Genomic DNA, 18765 nt, shown 5'->3' on the forward strand with positions numbered 1-18765 from the left:
CTTGAGAGCATCCCAAGAAAAGAAGCGGCCGCAACACGGTTGTCTGTCGATGAGTGTCCGAGATTCGGGCCACGCGGCAGTAGAAGGCGGCCTTTCTTTCCTCAGATGCAAGCAGCTCTAGCATACAGTTATGTGTTGGGGCGGTCCGGAGCGCAAGACGCAGTAGGGACGCACAGCTTTGCAAAACGGTGTTTTCTTGAGGAAGGGGTTCTACGTCCGTGCCTAAGTTGAGATTCCTCGCCACATGGCGATACTGTAACACCGCCCCTCTTCAAAAGGGAAGGGAGCAGAGAAACGTCATCTTAGATCGCTTCAGTCCTGACCTCTCGGTCCCAACTTTCTCGAGCAGGGCAGTACGGGCGGAGTTGCAGGGCAACGCTGGAGCTGTAGTAGCAAGAATGAAGCTTCCACGCATTCAGCATGCAACAGTCCTTGCCTGGGAGGAAGTTTAGCAACTGCAGAGGCGACGGGCTGTTCACTGTGCTTCCCGCGTGTCCGCCACAACATAAAACTTCAACGCTGTCTTCCCTTTGATTGAATGCATAGGGGCATTCAGCGCGAAAGATGCAACTCACGGACCAAACAACGAGGTCGAGGACAAGGGCTGCCGCCTCGAAACAGGGCATGCCTAGTTACGAGAAGCTATCAAACATAGTACTCACTGGCCCACTTGGTACACACGTCACACGTGAATGCAAAAGAGTAGTCGTGACAGCCACCAAACCAAAACTCCGCCGCTGAGAGCTTTCTCGAGACAGCAGCGGCTGAGGTACCACCTGAAACAGTCGACAGCGAGGTCAGTACGTACGGCCATAGCAAGGCAATTAGAAATCTGGCCGAGAACCAGGGGAAAGAGCATTTCTCAGACACTCTACACTGCGCCCATTCCGAACATCCCTTGATCTCCAGTCCTTCCGGTTCCCGTGCCACACCGCCGCTGGACGGCTCCTCTTTCAGGCGCCTCTACGTACGCCTCCTCCCGCAACTAGCAGTGTTTTCAACTGATTCAAGCGAAGCATCTTCTTCCCAGATTCTACAATCCCCCGCGTCAGACTCGTTCCCAGGCTTCCGCCCCTTCCGGCCTTCCTTCTCAGTCGTAGGATGTTGCTGGTCCCGCGCGTAACTCTTCTGCATCGTTTTCCGGAAGAGCCCACCGCCGGAGTGTCTTCGTCACCATCTTCGAAGACTGACTTGCAGACTTTGCCCGGAAAGCAAGAAGATGGAGTGTAGTGCTCCGGGCCGCAGGGTACAGTTTCTCGCCCGACTTCCGGCGAGCTCCTAGGGGAGTGCGCAGCCTCTCTTATCAATCTCCTGCGTCCCACTGATTGGTATTCTGCAGTCCAGCGCTGCTTCCCAAAGCATAGCCAACCTCGCCGGCGATCGGCCCACCCTCTTCCACCTGCTGTATTCGAGCGTGTACAGCCTCGCGCTGGGTGATAGCCGAACTGTACGGGGAACTGTAAGCGAATAGATGCTCTTGGCTCGACTCTGGGCTCAGGCGGTACGTCCCGTCGCTGCTACACAACGAATGGGTCTCAGCTCCTGTGACACGTTTAGCGAGGCCCCTCTCGCATGGGCAGGATTTTTCGGTGTTTGTGAAACTGTCTTGCGATCTGGACCGGTTGTCTTCGGACATCTCTAGCTCAGGAAAGATGTCACTACTGATTTCGGAGGATGCAAGATGAGGCGGACAACCCAGATAAGAACCAGAGTCATATCGTTCCTCTCTCGGCTCGGACCCGTCTCCTGCCTCTGCTTCCGACGTCTCTAGCAAGTTCGGTTCATCGTCCGCGGTGTGCCTCTTGTCCTGACTCAGATCCGGAAACAGGCGAGAGGCAGTCAGGTTCACAACCGACACTGTGGCCTCTGAGGCGGTGGGTAGCCTCTCCCGGTCCGCCAGGGTCTGGACGGGTAACAAACTCAAGAAACTCAGCAGTCCTTCTCTGTCGTATTCCTTTGGTCTCCCTGTTGCACTTGCTTCGTCCTCGTTCATAGCCTTCTCCCCCGCACCATTACCTTCCTCTTCCGACGAGGACGACGTCAGTATAGACTCCATTCTACGGCCTGCGTCAGCTGCCTGTAGCAGCGCATCGTCTGGAACTGACAGCCCACTACTTGAAGCGACTTCGCCAGCCCAGCAGACGAGGAATTCCTTGCTCCGCTCTCTCTTGGAGTCGCTGCTACGCGAGGAACCCCCGCTGACTCCGCGCTCTTCCACCAGGTGCTTCCGAGCCGAGAGATCACCAAGCTCTACGCCAGAGGTGGTGGCACGTCTGGCTTTGCAGTTCCTGAGACGTGGTCTCTTACGTCCAGTCGTAATGCGCGTCGGGCCACCATGATGCCTTGGCGTGCCACGATTCGCGTAACTGTCACTCGTACGAAACGGCAGTTCACCTGCACTCGGCGCTGAACTGTCCAATGCAGCCTCGCCACTGTTACCAAGATAAAGCAGAGCACTCCGCACTGACCTGTGACACTTTTTCTTGAGCACGTTCCACGTTCCTTTCGGCAGGACGCGCCTCCCGGGCAGTTCGGGGTTTTCGCCAGCAGGCGCTGTTTCCAACGGTAAGGCCTTCACTTCAGCTGCGGTGTCCGTGTGCTCATGGACTCCGGTTAGCTGGACCACAAAGGTTGGCAGCGCGTCCTCCATAGAAGTCGAACAGTTGTCAGTGTAGTTCTCGAAGGAGTACGCTCCTACGCGGCATCGCCTCGCTGCACCTCCTAGTGCGAGAGCCTGGTCGCCTGTCACGCGCGGGGTACCAACCACGTATCTGTCCCCGGCATCCTGGACGCTGTGGGTTGGCAGAGGTGAGGGTAGGCCAAACGATGTAGCTATGCTGGAACCATTCTTCGGAGAAGGGGCGGGTGAGGCGCTCGTCGTATGCAGTAGGACGAGGCCCTTCTCGTCTGTTGCGTTGAACACAACAACACTCTCGGACGACGGACGATGAAGCCTGCGTTCCTCTTCAGGAACAGACAGGAAACCGACCGTCGATCCACTCGATTGCTGCAGCAATGATGGCATTGCTCGTGCGTGCATGTGAGTGGTAGCGCACATCACTGGCGAGGCAGCCGGCATGGTGGTGGGTAACGAGAGACTTGGTGAGGACAAAAAGTCACTGAAGGCTGCATGATAAAAGTACCCTGCACCATGCCCGCGGCATTCGCCTTGACAGAAAAAGTGGTGATCCTCTTCGGTGAAGGACTGCTCACTGTAGGCATCCCCCTTCCTTGGGGTCGTGGTAGCATCCGACGGAGCGGAGACTTCACCGCCGGAGTCAGTTGAGACCGACTCACGCGGAGGCCCACTTGCTGATTTAGCTTCTGCTGAAGAGTGCGTCCCGTGCGCAGACCAAAACTGTTTCGAGACAAACAAGTCCCGTATGCGACACAGCCCTTGAGTAGTGCTGTGCTCTGAACCGACGTCGGAAGGGGCGTCATGCGTGCCCGATGCAGCTACCGATGCCGGAGCTTCCTTCGTACCTGCCGCGAGCCTGCGGGGACGGCTTCTTGATAAGTGCAGTAATATGGCAGATACAACGATGCCAAATGCATACACAGAAAAGTGCAGGACAAGCAGGAGCTTGTATCTGCCGACTTGAGACCAGACTTTCATAGAACTCGCGCCTGTGGCTGCACATATTATCATCAGCAGGAAGAGGAGTGATTGAAGTACGAGATTTATGGCAATAAGGAGAAGTCGGCGCCAGATGGCACACGACAGTCCGACCAGGAAGGAGAGCAGTATGAGACTGCCACCCAGCGCATCATCTAAGGCTATGTTCACTACAAGGAAGGCAAGCTGACAACCGACAAAGGCAGCAAACAGTGTCCAGATTCGCCACTCCAGGCGGGGACAACGAGGGAACAGCAACGTGTGCAGTTCCATTTTGCTGGATAAAACGGGCAAAGGTTCCATTACGGAACGCAACCATACTAGCACCCTTGGCAGCTTGGTAGAGCCCAACTGCCAACGGCTGTAACATGATTCCGAGCGATGGTGTCACCCTCTCAAAATGGCAATTCCTGCTGTGTTGCCGGACGAAAATAGGTCCGACTGGAAGAACGCCACAGAACCTCACAAAAACTAAACAGTGAGTTAGAGGCATGCCTTGTTCCGCAGAGCTCTCTCTGCAGATGCTGGCAGCTGGTGATACAAAAGCTGCATTGCCTTGTCAGCCAGCGAGAGGGAGTCGGGGCGTCGATGGCCGCGCCAGCTCACCACCGCAACCCCGGCCACACCCCGCTAGACGGTTGGGAGACAGAGAAGTATACCGCCGCCGAAGCGACCTTGCATACAAGTTACACTTTGGCTTGGCAATCCAGTTGAAGTTCCCACTGGCCAGGATGTAGAAAGGTCAGCACCCGTTTTTCTGATGAAGATGCTGCTCGAAACCATGAGGCTCCTTCTGAGTCTACGCGCTCCGCCGCCGGCGGCGTAAGCACTACGCGCCGAGGACCGGTTCGGACGAGTAGCGCGACTTCTGGCAGATGAGGGCAACGAGGCAGAAAATAGAAGACCTTTCTCCGCGCAAGAGCCCTAGTTTGCAAGTCCCGAATGACAGGCCATAAGAAGGGCGGACAGCGGATCTGAGCAGTTGCCGGTGTGACGAGTGTCAATGCATCGGTTCTCCCGTAAACTCCCGTGTAGGGTGCTGCCGCGGGACCAACGCTGAACGGCCACTTGGATAGTGGCAGAGAAGAGAGGAGAAAATAGTCAAGGGAGTACGCAACACAGCTCGAGCAAGTCTGGAACAAAGGAATGCTTGCCTCGCCTTCAACGGACAATAAATAGCGCGGGTGTCAGCGGGAGAAGGAAGGACGTCACGGCTAGCCGAGCAAGACAACCCCAGTAGGGGGACTGCACTGGAGTGCTCATTGGTGGGGACTCACCGCTCCCCGCAGTTGCGCAGTCGGACGGGAAGAAGCCACTGCCAACAAGCGGCGGGAGCCCGAGGATATCAATGCAACTTGACTTCACCAAGAGCGCTTCCCCCCGGCAAATACACCTCTTTACTGATGGCCGCGCCCCTTCAGACATGCTTACTAGAAAAGCCCCGGTAATTCTGCACAGCCGCTATTTTGTTTCGCGATCCGGAGGCGACACGTGTTCCACTAGTACCGACGGAGCGAAACCGCCTTCTATTTCACTCTGGCGCTCGCGACAACGTTGAGGCACTCCTGCAGAAGTGGAAAGAACTTTCTTAGCGACTCTGCACAGCGCTAGGGCCCCATTTGTTTTTGAGCTCGAGTCCGTAATTGAGAGGTTTCTCTGCATTTTCAAGAAAATCCTTAGGTAACGGAGCGGCGCCACCACACGGCCGGCCACACTGGCGCGCTCTGAGGACAGTCCCTCCCAGGTTCGAATTCCCACACACTCGAAGAGGTTCCTACCCGATCACGGTGTGGACTATGGCCTACGAAATACAGGGGTTCCGGCGGGCGGAGAAAACATGTGCACTCTTCTCTGCTTTCTCAGCACTCGAGGTCCAGGTGACACACTTTCGTTCCGGAGTGCTTCGCTCTGATTCTTGAGTGGCATCATTGGCACCTCAACATCAAGTTTCACGAACACCAGGCTTTAAACACGGCCCTGCCGTGGGTAGGCGTTCTCGCTGTTTTCTCGCAATGTCCACGCAGAATAACGCACCGCTGTTGAACAGCTTCTGCCACTGTGTTGTCGCTCGCCTCACACGCTCCAACGGCCAAAGAGGCTGCTTGCCCGGTTGTGCGGATTCCTACCTCCTGTCCCGCCCGTTATCAGCACCCGACGCTCCTGCCAGTCCATCGCAGTGGGCGCTCTCTGCCCTGTTACTCAACGCTTTGGCTCCGCCGTCATCCGGCTCCACGACTTCCGCGGAATCTGCAGACTGTCGCGACAGCTAATCTAAGTCCGGGACGGCGGACGGAAAGCGGTGACGGTTGGTTTGTTTTTTGTCTATAATCTTTTTCTTCCCAGTAGCGGAGAGAGAGGGAATCGAAGGCTCAACAACGATTATCCGTCATCAGGCGTGAACAGCGTGAAGCCATGCATTAGCCTCCAACGGCCTCCTGATGGCAGTGAGTCAGGTTTTTTCCGAGTCACTGTGAAGACAGTCTACTGAAGACCATGAACTCGCCGCATCCGCCACGGATCGAGAGCCTTGCCGACGCACAGTTGTTAGCCAGGAAAGCGGTTGCCCCCTTCTATACAGTCCCATGTTCGATTCCTGCGGCCAACGTAGCGCGATGACCCAGAGACCAGCCTCGAAGCCAAGACAGGGGGCAGTCGCAGCCAGAGCGCGTCCACGAAAACACTCACCAAGGAACCAAAGACGACACGCTACTGCCGCGTTCACTTCCAAATGTTCTTCATACCCAACTGAGATGCACGAACCGAGAGTTCAGTCGTATCAGACATGAACCCCATTCCTGCGTGGCTACTAAGCAATGCACTGAAGCTCGTCGCGACCAACTAGCACTGACTAACAGACACTAGAAACCGGTTCCACCGGGAACAGACCGCAGGTTCCTAGCGGACTTCCTCGCCCCTTCTCTCTTGTTTCTTCTGAATGCAGGACGCCTTGGTGGAATTCTTCGCTTCCTTAATGTGAGCGACTCGGGTCGACGGTAGCACTGAGAGGTAAGAAAATAACCAAACACGGCATCGTACGTACACCAAACGCACACGGCAGGCTGTGGCCTTGGCCACCAGCCCCTAAAGGACACCGGGAACTCGAGAGTGTGCGTGCACCGACCCTGGGAACGAATGCACCAGACAGAGACGGCGGCACTTCCATCATCAGGACTTTTCCGGAGCACTCCGCTTCTCCGTATTGCACCCGTACCGGGGCTCACAAGCTTCATATATCCCGGCCTCCTCGAAGTTCGGATTTCTTCTTGTAAACGTGTACAGTCCTGACAGTAATCGAGGCATTTTGTTTCACCTTTCACTGAGCCTACATCGTACTCCATTCCTTCACTGTCCTACACGTTGAACTGGGCGGCATATGGCCCCCGGCCGTTCAGTCCTCCGGATCAGTGTCCCCACTCCTACTTTAGCCGACCCGCTTTGGGCTAGAATGCGGGGTGCCCATGTCCATGCTTTTGTCGGCTTGAAAACACCAGCCGCCATCACGCATCTTGTACCGCGCCATGAGGGCCTCTGCACCATCGACCATGTGCGTGCTTCCGCAGAAAAAGGCAATGCGGTCTCTCAAGCTAACAGGTTCAATCAGAAGAATGCGAGTAAAGCCATCACTTGCTTTTCCCCCGGCCTGCTCTGCAAGGAATGCCAATGGGAAACACTGGAAAATCATGGACACCGACGGGGTCGGGTCCGTGAACGTCGGCGGGTAGATGTAGATTCCACCGTTCAGCATGTTGCGATGGAAATCTGGGTGAAAACAAAAACAACCAATCAGACCCAAAACAAAAAGACCATCCCTTTTCGATTTCAAGTAGTCCCGGTTCTGACACTTCTCCACAACTGGCGTGACGATGCTTCATACCATTCAGGGGTGGAGAGTGTGGCTTCAAAGGCAGACGAGCAGAATGAACCCCCATTCCTACCGCGCAACGATCTACAAGAATTGTCACACGTCAAGATAAAGAAAGTGAGGAATGAGGCGGCTGGGCAGGAAAATCTTCATGCACTTCAGAATGGTCACGCGCGAAGAAATTTGTGACCGCTACCCTGCATCTTACGCGTACCATGAGTGCATGTCCTAACGGCCTGCGAGGGGGGCGGGTGGAGCAGAGAGGAAACCCTTCCAGTCCCAAGAGTGAATTTTGTACCTAGAAAAACCTGTTACAGGTCGGCCGGAATCACCTTCCCACTGGGCACTTCAGTCAAAGCAGCTATCTTGTAGACGCGGAACTCAGCCCGGCAGTTTCCTACTTGCTTGAGCTACCACCGTCCTTGAAACGGAGGAGAGGCACTACAACACATATTCTAGAAAAATTCAAAAAAGAGAAGTGCAAGTATCTTGCCGACATTTCGGTCTACTGAGTACCTGCAGTCTGATGCTCCGATGACGTAGGCATGTACCATCAGTAACAGAACACGAGAAACAAGTTTCACCTTGACAAGAGCTTTCAAGAGTAGTAGCGTAGTGCACGGCCCTTGGGGTGAGACAAGTTGATTCCTGAAGACAATAGAATGGAGACTCTTCCAGATGGTAATGGACTAACCCGCCACAAGAGAGCCGATATAACGACAAGAAATGTTCTTGGTCTGGCAGTAGTCGATGTATGCGCGGACACCGTAGGGAAACTTGTTGACCTTCCCTCCGTTGATAGAGTAAATCTTCCCATCCTCCGGAACCCGAATGTTCACGTGGGACAAGAAAAAGGAGCCGAGAGAGGGATCGAGAGTGAACCCATGGACGCCCGCGCCTAGGGTCACCACCATGATTGTCGATGAGCCGTACAAGACGTAGCCCGCGCAGATCTGTAGCATTACGCACGACAACTGGAGAACAGCACGTTAACTCAGACACATCGAATTTAGAAAAATTGAACTAGACGACAGCGTTATCTGTCCAACTGAAACTTGTTGCTGCACTGGCGCACGCAGCTGTCCGTGAGCGAAGCCGTGCTATTCAAGATCTTCACTCATCTGCTTCTTGCTAGCACCTGAAATGAAATCTGAAACAAAATGTCCCGCTGAGTCCCGGTTCCTCGAGATCGCCAGCATCCTTGTGGCTAGCGTGGTTCGATTCATTGGCCCACTTTCCGGCTTCACGTCTTCATCTGCTCATGACACGTTGGGTGGGTTCATCTTCGTGAGATCATTCACTCTTTTCAAGCGCGGAGTTACTCGCCCGTCCAAAAAGAAATCTATTCCCTCTTCCTCTATAAAAAGGAAGCCTATGGAAACCCGTTCAGTTGCCGTTCCAGGCTGTGTGCCCAGACGCGTTCTGCTGTGGCATGGCGACAGATTCGGCTTGCATACGTAGCAGCTGCACCTGAGGAATTGCTCGGCTGCGTGTCTGAGCAGACTTTCTGGTCGTTTTCTGTTTCGTTACAAAGCGAAGGAACTGATCATCGTGCTGATTCTCACTCTCTCTTACGCTTCAGTGAAGCACAGGGGGACTCCCAGGGAATCCTGCGGTACAGTCGCTGTTTACATGGTCTTCTGATACGCAAGGATCTTACTGGCCGAACAGAGCTACTTGTCTCTGTTGGCTATACACTCGCTCACGGAAGCAAATGTGTGAGAAGTCCGCACTTATTATGAGGAGGGCTGCCCAGAGACTGGTGGACGTGTGGAGAATGTGACGGCGGTCCCGGTGTCGGAGTTGCCTTCGACAGCGAACACTACAAACCGCTTACGGGGCTACGAGTTGGAACTGTGCTTTGTACCACAGTACGACTTGCTAAGTCACAGTGACTGCGGAGGTGGCACTAGACACAATTCCCATAAAAGCCAAACAAGATCTGCAAGAGAACAAGTCCCGTGTGCTTCTGCAATAAACATCGGCAGCACACGTGGAGCTCGGCCCATGACAGTAGTCGAATACAGCTACTGGACGTGAACTTACAGACCCTATGCTCATCAGGTGCACACGCGAGCATATGTACGGACGACTGGTCGCACCTGCTCTTTTCCGGGCTGCAGGAAATCCTTCAGCTGCACGGGTGTGCCCGTGGGGGTCACGCGCTTATACACGGAGAAGATGGTTCCAGAGGAGACGTTGACATCGATCTGCTTGGTACCATCCATTGGGTGAATAAGGGCGACAAGATTCTGTAGGCACAAGAACGTGCTGCAGCACTGGTCTTCTCATTTAAAGTAGTCCATATATACGTAAACACATATGTAGGAGTCCAGACGTGATGTAGGACTTGTGCATATGTAGAAAGAAGCACATTGGCGTTCAGGCACCTCTTTTCCTGCGAGGACGGCCCGGACACTTAAAGCGAGACACGCTGTACGCTCTTTCAAGAGCGCGCGAGTACCAGGCAAGCATTGACACAAATCTCTGACGCCCATTTGGGAATGTTGACCCATAGCAAGGACAGCAAGCAGGGCTATCACCCGAGCCTGAAGCAAAAGCAGCACTCGTACCTTTTCCTTGCAGTTCTCCATAGGGATGATATCGGGCTGCATCATCGTAGCAACGCCGGCAACAACCTCTCTGTTGGTGAAAGCGTCAAGAAACCGCTTGTTCGCTATAGCTGCGAGGTCTGCAATATCCTCACTCGGTGCAGCTTTCTTCGAAGCTCCATCTGCCACCCAACAACACACAACGCACTTACCACTTAAGGAGCTGACACCAACAACACTGAGCTAGGAAAAACAAAGCATGTGAGCCAAGAGCGAAAAGGAAACACGGGCCTTACACAGCTTCTTCCAGCGGAGATGAGACAAAGCAACCTCTGCAGGCAACCTGCTATAAAGCTTCTCACCACGTGCAACCATCCGGTATCACCTCGTGACTATCTTATCAAATGGCGTCGGACAGAAAGAAAAGATAGACCGTGTACCAGTCAGAGGATGGTAAGGTGACACTGCTTCTGCACCACATGACTGCTGAAATTCAACCAATGCTACCAAGCGAACGGGCACTACTTCCTGAACACCAACTCTTTCTTTCCCGTCAGAAGATATACACCAGGAGACTTTTTGGAGGCGCGGGGTGAAACGACATGCCTCCGGCTTCCCGACATCCGGTTTTCTGTGGTGTAACAAACCATAGCAAAGCAAGTAGGCTGACAGAGACACAGTGCGTCAGGAATACGAAGCGGCCTCCTTTACGCAAGAAGATCCGATGTGAACGTAGCTGAAAGAATATCCCTCCTCATTCACGACCATACCTCGTACACATACTGCCAGCCTACCCAGTAGACCAGGGCAAAGACAACAGGCCGACTGGCTCAACGCATCTTCCGCGAGAAGTGAGAAGATTTTAATCATTACGCTGTTCTAGCGAGATTTTCTCGCAAGAGCATCGTATCATAACGCCGCCCTGATTCCCCTCAAAGTTTCTAAAAGTGTCGAACATCTTCTGTATAGGGAAAGTACCCAGCTCGAACACCCTGCTCCAGGCGCACTTGAAAAGCAGTCATCACGTGTGTGCAGGCTAATGTTAAGGTGTAAGTTTCTACTGACATTTCCTCGTTGGTGAACCTTTTCCCCAGAAAGTCCTGGGTTTCAAACGCTTCCTGCTCACGTCTTGGTTGAGTAACACCGACGAGCAAGCGACCCCAAGTGATGCTAAGCGCCACTGTCCGCCTTTCTATTCAGCCCCGTTGTTCGAAGTGGGTTGTGTATATCTCGCTAGGCATTTTACGCATCCGTAGCACTTTATTGTGATGGTTACCTTCCAGTCCGAAAGAGCCTTGTTTAGTGATGATTTTGTTAACAACCTTGGCAGCGAGCTTGATCGAAGTGAAGATTTGTGAAATCTCATGGACACTGACGCCCCTCTCACGGAGCATTGCCGCTTGCTGGACTACATATTCTCCCAGTTCAAGTTGAACCCGAGTTTTGAATAGCGGCGGTGTCGTCGGTGGAGAAGGAATACAGATAGACCCTGAGGAGGTCAGTAAAGAATCTTTGAGCATAAAACTCTCTCTCTTCTGCATTGTCTCCTGCCCTGGATCGAATGGGGGTCATCGACCGAGGTGGGGCAGGGGCTCTTTGTCTCGATGAAAACCACCAAGTGGGTGTTGAAGCTCCTGAACAACAGGAATTACCATGCATTTTCGCAGACCGTAAGTGCTTCGACCACTTGCCGTTGAAGAGACTAACACACCTCAGCTGGAATACTGTCTTACATCTCTGTTGGAAACACCGGCCCGAGCACGACACGGGAAGGCTATAAGCCGAATAGGAAAGGTTCTCATCACACTGAGTCCAAACAAAGCAAAACAACCCGAGACGCGGACGCGACGTCGCTAGTGTGTGCGGCAACCCACAGCAAACTGATACTATGCATGACAGCATGGACACAACGATTCTGCTCAGCACAGTGTGCCCCGCCGAGGTGCTTCAGTATATAGACGTCTTTTGATGGTAACAACTTGGTCTTTAGTAAAGCGCAACTAGCAGAAGACACAGACTCTCCTAGACAGGATTACAGGTCACGAAATTCCAAGAAGACCAATTTCTTCAGCATATCAGTGCTACACTGTAGAGAACTACACTGAGCGACGAGGGCGAGTACGAAGAACTGCATGGCTTGACACGTGAGTTGTCTCCTGTATGCATGAGCCCAGAGGGGGGCCTGGTCTTGCACAAGGGGGACAACTTAGGTACTCAAGCCATACAGCCAGACAGCTTCGTAGTGCATCCCCCACAGAACAAGCAGCATGGTATCCGTCTGTCCGTAGAAACGACCAAGGATTCAGAGAAACAGAGAAGCAGTGAACTCAGCGTTGGTGCTACTCAGCTACGTCACTACGACGGCGCACGCCACCAAGACAGCGCCTTCCAAATGACGAGACGCAAGCACTGTCCGTATTCGCATATCTTGACAAGATAAATCTCCTTCCTAAGCTTGATTGACTCGAAAGAAAAGCAAGGAACTTCTTTGGCAAAGGGGAAGGCGGGAAGAAGGAAAGAGTCTTGTCCGACAGGGACACCTTACTCGACGAGTAAGGTCACAGTCGGGGCCTTAAAGAAACGTCACTTAGGAATCCTCTGCTTGACTCAAGAGAAGAGAAAGGAAGTTCGCAGCTTCACACATGCTCCACGTGGACCCGCCAACTTGCAAGCGAAGAAGTCCGTGAAGGCAGCTGACACCTCTTCTGTTCGCATTCGAATGATGCGTGGCTGGCTTACAGAATCTCTTCAGCGATGAGAATTAAAAGAGGACGGATGCCTCAAACGGAGATAGGTAGAATAATTTCGAAAAGCGGAGGGGTCCTTTGTCCTGAGAGCTGCAAGGTACATCGCTCACTCACCAAGCTTCCCCAAGGGGATGCATCCCTCTTTTTCTGTATACGTGCTGATGGAAACCCGCGCCCGAAAAGGCTCCCTGAGCAAAAATATCCAATCCTTTTTGACAGGAAAAGGAGACCGAGCAATCAGCTCTCTCGGGCGGCCACAAGAGACAGAGCAACCTTACTGTAGACCAACGCCGAAAGCCTGGACGTGCACCCCGAGCCGGAGACACAGGGAAGGGAAAAGCCGCAGGTCATCTATTATTCTGCGCAGCGCATGTGCGCTCAGCGGACACAAAAAGAGAGGGCCCATTAGGGAATGTAAGGCGCGCCGCCTACCTGCTAAATTGGAATGACCGTAGATACAACACGGGCTGCTTGGGTGATGTGCTGCGCTCGAAGCTTTTCTTCGTTGAGAACTGGGTTTGCTGCAGTACCGACTACCGCACCGCAGCCCGCGAGTGTGAGAGCACGCTTCCGCTTGAAGGCTGGCACAGGTGGCGACCCCAGGCTTTCTGTATGCGTCACGCGGTGGTTGGGCTCTGTTGTAGGTTCAGAGCCAAGGTGTACCTTTGGTTGTTTCTCCGGCAAAGTGAGGTAACTGAACGCGCCATCGATGAAAAAAAGGATGAACTCCTGTGTCGTACGTGGACAAGCAGGGTTGCCGCTGTGTGAGGGCACCTTTAGTTTCAGAAGTCGACTTACGCGTCGAACGAGAAAGAAGAACTGCCTCAGTGGGCTGTCATGAGGGAGGGGAACGGACACGGTTTTCATACAGCGCTGTCGGAGTCGTTACCCGTCCTGCCTCTGCGCCACACTTCTTCATTGGTGAACGGTGCGATGTTTGTGATGCCTCCCCACTCGATAGGTCGTGAGTCCTCCTCAGTGCTAGCTACCAGCCGCCGAGGTCTCTGGCGGGATGAGTGCTACCTTCTCTGCGTGGTCCGTGCATGTGTTATGACTGCAGAAGGTAGTGGACACTCGGCTGATAGTAAGCCGCCGAACTGCTGCAGCACACTGTGGTAGACAGGAAGGAGTTCTGTCCGTAGAGGCAAGAGCTCCGTACCCCGTGGGTACGCCCGGGGCCGTAACAGGCTTTGTAATACCGGGAAGAGTCTGGACCTGCTAGGCAAACCGGTAGTGTACATCGGTTGTTCCGTGTGGAGCGAACCTCCTGCGACGCCTACAGATATGCCATGCGCAAGAGACCAGAGGCATAACTAGCTATTCTCGAAGGCAAAGAGCGGTGTTTCTGGGGAAACAGTGATGCTCAACTCTCATAGGAGACCTGTGGAAGCCAGCCACGTCTGGGAGCGCGCGCGCGGCCCCAAACGTCCCGGACAGCACGGAGTGGCGGTTCTGAGTTTAAGTTCTGTCTCCGCGATGCTAGTATTCCTGTAGTGTGACGCCGCAAGGAACAAGCCGCTGTCCCAACTCGACGCACTAGCAAGCTTCGTACTTAGTGCTGCCCGACGTACAATACAGTATGCCGTGGACCGCGGATCTGCGGTCTGGAGGGATCTGGTACGAAGCCAGGAGCGTGGTGTCCATGAGTCGTCGGTACCTAAGAGACAAATACAAACTTGTTAAGTTCCGTTCCTATCATATACGGCGGTGCCCGCAGACCTGAATCCAAGCTGATAACCCCAAAGCAACCACGACTGCCATTTTCCTGCCCGGGTAGCAAGTGATGAGAACCCCATACGGTTTGTATGCTGAGACGATTAATCTGAAACCCTCATCCATGTGACAAGCTGAAAGAAGCTTGGACCCGCCGAGGGTGCAGTCACTGGTGGGTGTGCCTACTGAGCGAAGCCCTTGCCGCTTGTCCTACAGCGGTTTCAGTCTCGTCGCTTTACTCGACAGATACACTGCATTCTCTCCGGCGTCCCTCTCCGAGCGGTCGTCGCCCCCTGCGCTCCTCTCAACAGTGTTGTGCTGTTGCGCTGCGCCGCTCTGATTCACAGTGTTTTCTCTCCAAGAAGCCAACCGCAACGCGGGCGGCACGACATTGTCCGTGTGGCCCGGTCACTATGCACCACGAGGGCCAGGTTCCGAACACGCCGCTCTCGAAACACCTGCGATCCCACTCAGGCTCCCAGGGAAAGGGGGAAGCTCGGTCTCCACGCCGACTCATGCATTAGAAAGTTGTAGCTCAATGTGGCTGAAGATAAAGCAGCGGCTGTCTCCACCTTAATGATGCTTTGGTTCTTCAGCAACAGGGTCGACTATTACAGCAGAGCCAAAAATCGTGGCAAGCAATGTCTTCGACCCCTTGTGTACATCCAGTAAGAGGACGTCAACAATACAACGTAATTTGATTCCTGGGACAGCCCGCAGTCGTGGGAACCTTTCCCTGAACCACCTCAAAGCCTACCACCGCGCGGGAATACGTCCCACCTTGACGGTGACGCCATCTACCTGCCACACCCACGCTACTTGACGGCTGTCTCTGAATGCCGTGCACGGAGATGCTAGAGCACAGAGTCCGCCTTCACGTTCAGCTCGGAGCTTCGTCCGCAGCGGCCAGCTCAGTGAGTTGAGAGTACTTGGACCGCCCCCGCATAGAAAAAACCATACACGCCAGCCGGACCGACCCGATATTCGTGATTCCCTCCGCCGGTCCCATCAGTCCAACTCATGCGCGGACCCGCGGCCCACACGCAAGGTGTATTAGTCGTAACGTGAACCCCCTGACGGGTCGCAGGCATTCTATCCGCAAACTCTTGTTTGAAAGGCCATGCAAAACACAGAAAGTTTTATCTGATTTGCTACGCGACAATAGAACACATGGTGATAATGAAAACAACGAAAAGCAAGTCCATAGTGTGCGGTCTCGCCTCCTGCACTCCGAATGACACCAGGCACGGCGAGTTTCGCACGCGCGGCACCATCAACACTTGGCACATACAAAAATATGCACCTGCACCTGGCTAAGTGCCCGGATCCTGCGCTGTAGTCAGCCCGGGTCAGTCTAAAATAACCTCCATCATCCTTACATTTTGTCTTTGAAGTGAAGTAAATTACTAATCACCTGAAACCTGGCGCTGGAGCTCTCACGCCAGACTGCAGCCAGCATCTATCCTCGCCGCTCTATGGCAGTTGTCACTCTGGGCGGGAATAACGCAGTTCGGGAGGAGGGAGTCCCCCAGTTGGGGGCGTGTTCTGAAAGCAAGCAGCGACTTCTTTTCTCGCCGCAGCATTTTGTTCTTTATGCGTCTTGGATGCCCTCAGCTTCGCCAGTTGTTGGTCACGATCCTTGCGATGAGCCTCTGCGCTTTGCTTTGCAGCGGTAGTACCACCGACTTTCCCTTGGTCGAAGGCGGCAGCTAAGTGGGCAACGGATTGCCTCTTGTTCTTCGCTTTCGGCTTGGAATTAGCACATCCCATGGCGCCGTGATGAGAGGGGACCTCGAAACTAGGGTACCGGTGTCCGCTGCCGGTCCAGAGCGAGGCCTACTGTGACATCACAAGCGCCGATCACCGCACCCTTCGCCACATGTCCCAGCCCGGAGACCAAATAGAAGCTAATCTGAGCGAAAACGCCCCTTCGACAGCAAATCCGGGGGCTGCGGGGCACCAGGAGTGAACTTCCCAAGAAAACAGTTCGTGGGTGCTACGAAGCTCACAAAGCTTGCTGTCCTAAACAACGCGAAAGGCTCCACCTGGTGACCGAAAAGCGCCGCGCCTGTTCCAGTACACAAGATGGGAGAGTCGTATTCTCAGAACTCCCTCATGTTTGGATACACGCCCTAAAACGGCGTGCAGTCAATGAGCAGCAATCATTGCGAACAGGTATGCACGCCTCCGCAACTGAAAAACGTCATTCACGGAGCCGAGGTAGGCGTAAGATGAAAACAAAGCGATTGGGCACGGCTGCGCCGCGTCTCCTCGCGCAAACGCATGCATGAAGCGCCCGTTGGGCAGGCTAGCAGCTCGCAGGAGCGACCGGAAAGCCCCAGGATCGCCAGCTGTCAACCACAATGGCATGGTGTTAGCTCTCCCACCGTTTCAACGTATGAATTTCTGTGGAATCCGCCAAGCACCAAGTCGGAGTGCGCTTTTCTTTTCCAGCATTCTACTTTAGATGAAGCCGCTAGAACCTAACAAGCCACCGGGCACACTTTTTTTTTTTCCGAAGCACTAGGTCGTCTGGCCAGCCAGGTGACCGAAGCGGTCAATTTTCGTTATCTGAGTCGCATCTGTCCATGCCGTCTCCGGTCAGCCGTAGGGCGCTTGTTTGGAAGAGTTGAAATTGTAAGCGCATACAATACAAAGGAAATGGATTCCGGCGTGCCGACCACACCTCCGTTTGAAGGAGACGAGGAACGTGAGCATCAGCGGGCCTCAAGCTCACCGACCCCGGGGCCGGAGGACGGGGCTGGTGCCCCCTCCATTCTAAAGGAGGAGGAATCACACCAACAGGAGCAAGAGGATGCAGAACGCCGCATGTCGGTACGGGCGAAGAGCCAAGATGAAGAGCAGATGATCACCAGCAAAACACAAAGAAAGAGAGAAGCAGCGAGGGGGGGGAAACGGGGGGAGCAGACAGACGAGAAACCGCGGGTTGCCGCCGCAGAAGAAAGGCGAAGGAGTCGCGGTCAGGATGAGAAGAGCGCCGCAGGTGGCGATCTCCCTACGGTCACCGAAGATGATGAGGCGGAGGAGAAGGTAGTTGTGCTCGAGTATGAACCGACTGAGGACCCGAAAACCACCAGAACAGGGAATCTAGTTGTTGACGGCGTGAACAAGCTTCTTGATAGGTGGCTTGCACCTGGAGACAAGCCCGAGCCTGCGCGGACTGAAACTGGTCCGAAAGAGTTCAGACTTGTCGATGCAATGCCCGTTCCTGTTGTCGGGTGCCGGGGAGAGCCGCAGCGTCTCGGTTTCTGCGAGCAAGTGAAATCCCTGAGATTCCAGTGCCCGCACATAGATTTCAGGGAGAGAGAGGAACGGTGTCCGGTCTGCCATCAGCATATGCCGGGGAGGAGAGGCCCTCCCCCTCCGCCAACATGGACACAGTGGCTGTTCAAGCAATGTGAAGAGCCCGTTGATCTGCAGCACGAGTTTCTTGTCTACCCCAACCCACTTGTCTACGTTGGTTACACTCGTCCGAATATTGATCAGCCCTGGTTCGGAACCACAGGGTATGTCCCTTCGTGATAGTGTCGGAGAAATGCTGGCGACCAGTTGTTCTGGCATGCGGGCGAGAATATACGCGGGTATGCGGCATCATCCAGAACGCAGGAACTGCTGTGCTGTTTTGCCAAAACGCCCACTCTGTGCTGTCTATTCTTTGCCTCGCCAATATACGTTGGTTTTTCGTGCTGTTTTACTGGCGGTTCCTCCCGTCCCATTCGCCCCGTGGTTGCCAAGGTGCACACCGTGGAACATTCGAGGCAGCGTTCTGGTACTGCTTGTGGAATAGTGTTACGAGTTATGTGACCACGTGAACAAAACTTCTCAAGCTAGTGCCCGATCCGTCTGTCGACTCGGTAAACGCTCAGTCCGTGCACGCGCCTCTTGCGCTGTGCCAACCTTCACGCGGTATTGGGATGCACCTCTCGTTTGCTGGGATCGGGCCTAATACAGCTAGCTGCAGGTGAGACTAAATTAGTAGTGCCGCGTTTGGCGACCGACTAGATTTAGAAACAGAGTTCTTAGTGTTATTCTTCCGGTACCGCAGCGTACACACTGGCCTTAACCCGGGGGAACCATGCGAACACCATAGTGGTGTCCGTTGCCCAGTAACGTGGTTGGCGCACTTCAGCTTATACTCGCCGAGGAATTGTCAGAGTTCTCAGTCAGTTCATCTGGCTGCGACGGTGCCGTGCACTCTGTGGTATCTTCCTGGAGGTGGCACAGCTCTGGCGCTTGGAGGCTAGTCTCTGCTTA

The 18765-nt window shown here is 54.1% G+C and overlaps 4 protein-coding genes across 4 annotated transcripts; 1 reads left to right on the forward strand and 3 right to left on the reverse strand.

The window, feature by feature from the left end:
• Nucleotides 1-423: 423 nt before the first annotated feature.
• Nucleotides 424-4786, reverse strand: CSUI_002770 (proteophosphoglycan protein ppg4). Its single transcript, XM_068062969.1, has one exon. The coding sequence runs from the start codon at nucleotides 3917-3919 to the stop codon at nucleotides 1304-1306; it is 2616 nt and encodes an 871-aa protein (XP_067925045.1). The 5' UTR covers nucleotides 3920-4786; the 3' UTR covers nucleotides 424-1303.
• Nucleotides 4787-6142: 1356 nt separating this feature from the next.
• On the reverse strand, nucleotides 6143-13299 carry CSUI_002771 (fructose -bisphosphatase). The gene is made up of 6 exons (XM_068062970.1): nucleotides 12576-13299; nucleotides 11307-11664; nucleotides 10052-10212; nucleotides 9581-9730; nucleotides 8173-8431; nucleotides 6143-7375 (listed from the first exon to the last, which is right to left on the reverse strand). Exons 2-6 carry the CDS (start codon nucleotides 11569-11571, stop codon nucleotides 7038-7040), a joined length of 1173 nt encoding a protein of 390 aa, XP_067925046.1. The 5' UTR covers nucleotides 11572-11664; nucleotides 12576-13299; the 3' UTR covers nucleotides 6143-7037.
• A 1166-nt stretch (nucleotides 13300-14465) lies between these two features.
• On the reverse strand, nucleotides 14466-17636 carry CSUI_002772 (uncharacterized protein). Its single transcript, XM_068062971.1, has one exon. The coding sequence runs from the start codon at nucleotides 16258-16260 to the stop codon at nucleotides 15976-15978; it is 285 nt and encodes a 94-aa protein (XP_067925047.1). The 5' UTR covers nucleotides 16261-17636; the 3' UTR covers nucleotides 14466-15975.
• Nucleotides 16886-18272, forward strand: CSUI_002773 (uncharacterized protein). Its single transcript, XM_068062972.1, has one exon. It carries the CDS (start codon nucleotides 17152-17154, stop codon nucleotides 18031-18033), a length of 882 nt encoding a protein of 293 aa, XP_067925048.1. The 5' UTR covers nucleotides 16886-17151; the 3' UTR covers nucleotides 18034-18272.
• The last annotated feature ends 493 nt before the right edge of the window (nucleotides 18273-18765 follow it).

Source organism: Cystoisospora suis (assembly GCF_002600585.1).
Source record: "Cystoisospora suis strain Wien I chromosome Unknown contig_1157, whole genome shotgun sequence".
In the NCBI taxonomy this organism is placed as follows: Eukaryota; Apicomplexa; class Conoidasida; order Eucoccidiorida; family Sarcocystidae; genus Cystoisospora; species Cystoisospora suis.

What these genes read in the sequence shown, in the direction of transcription:
- CSUI_002773 (XM_068062972.1), top strand. Translation starts at nt 17,152, where the DNA reads ATGGATTCCGGCGTGCCGACCACACCTCCGTTTGAAGGAGACGAGGAA.
- CSUI_002770 (XM_068062969.1), bottom strand. Translation starts at nt 3,919, where the DNA reads ATGGAACCTTTGCCCGTTTTATCCAGCAAAATGGAACTGCACACGTTG.
- CSUI_002771 (XM_068062970.1), bottom strand. Translation starts at nt 11,571, where the DNA reads ATGCAGAAGAGAGAGAGTTTTATGCTCAAAGATTCTTTACTGACCTCC. An exon ending in TGGAGAACTGCAAGGAAAAG is followed by an intron (nt 9,731 to 10,051) that starts GTACGAGTGCTG and finishes TTGTGCCTACAG; the next exon opens with AATCTTGTCGCCCTTATTCA. An exon ending in TATCGGCTCTCTTGTGGCGG is followed by an intron (nt 7,376 to 8,172) that starts GTTAGTCCATTA and finishes GTTTTCACCCAG; the next exon opens with ATTTCCATCGCAACATGCTG.
- CSUI_002772 (XM_068062971.1), bottom strand. Translation starts at nt 16,260, where the DNA reads ATGGGATGTGCTAATTCCAAGCCGAAAGCGAAGAACAAGAGGCAATCC.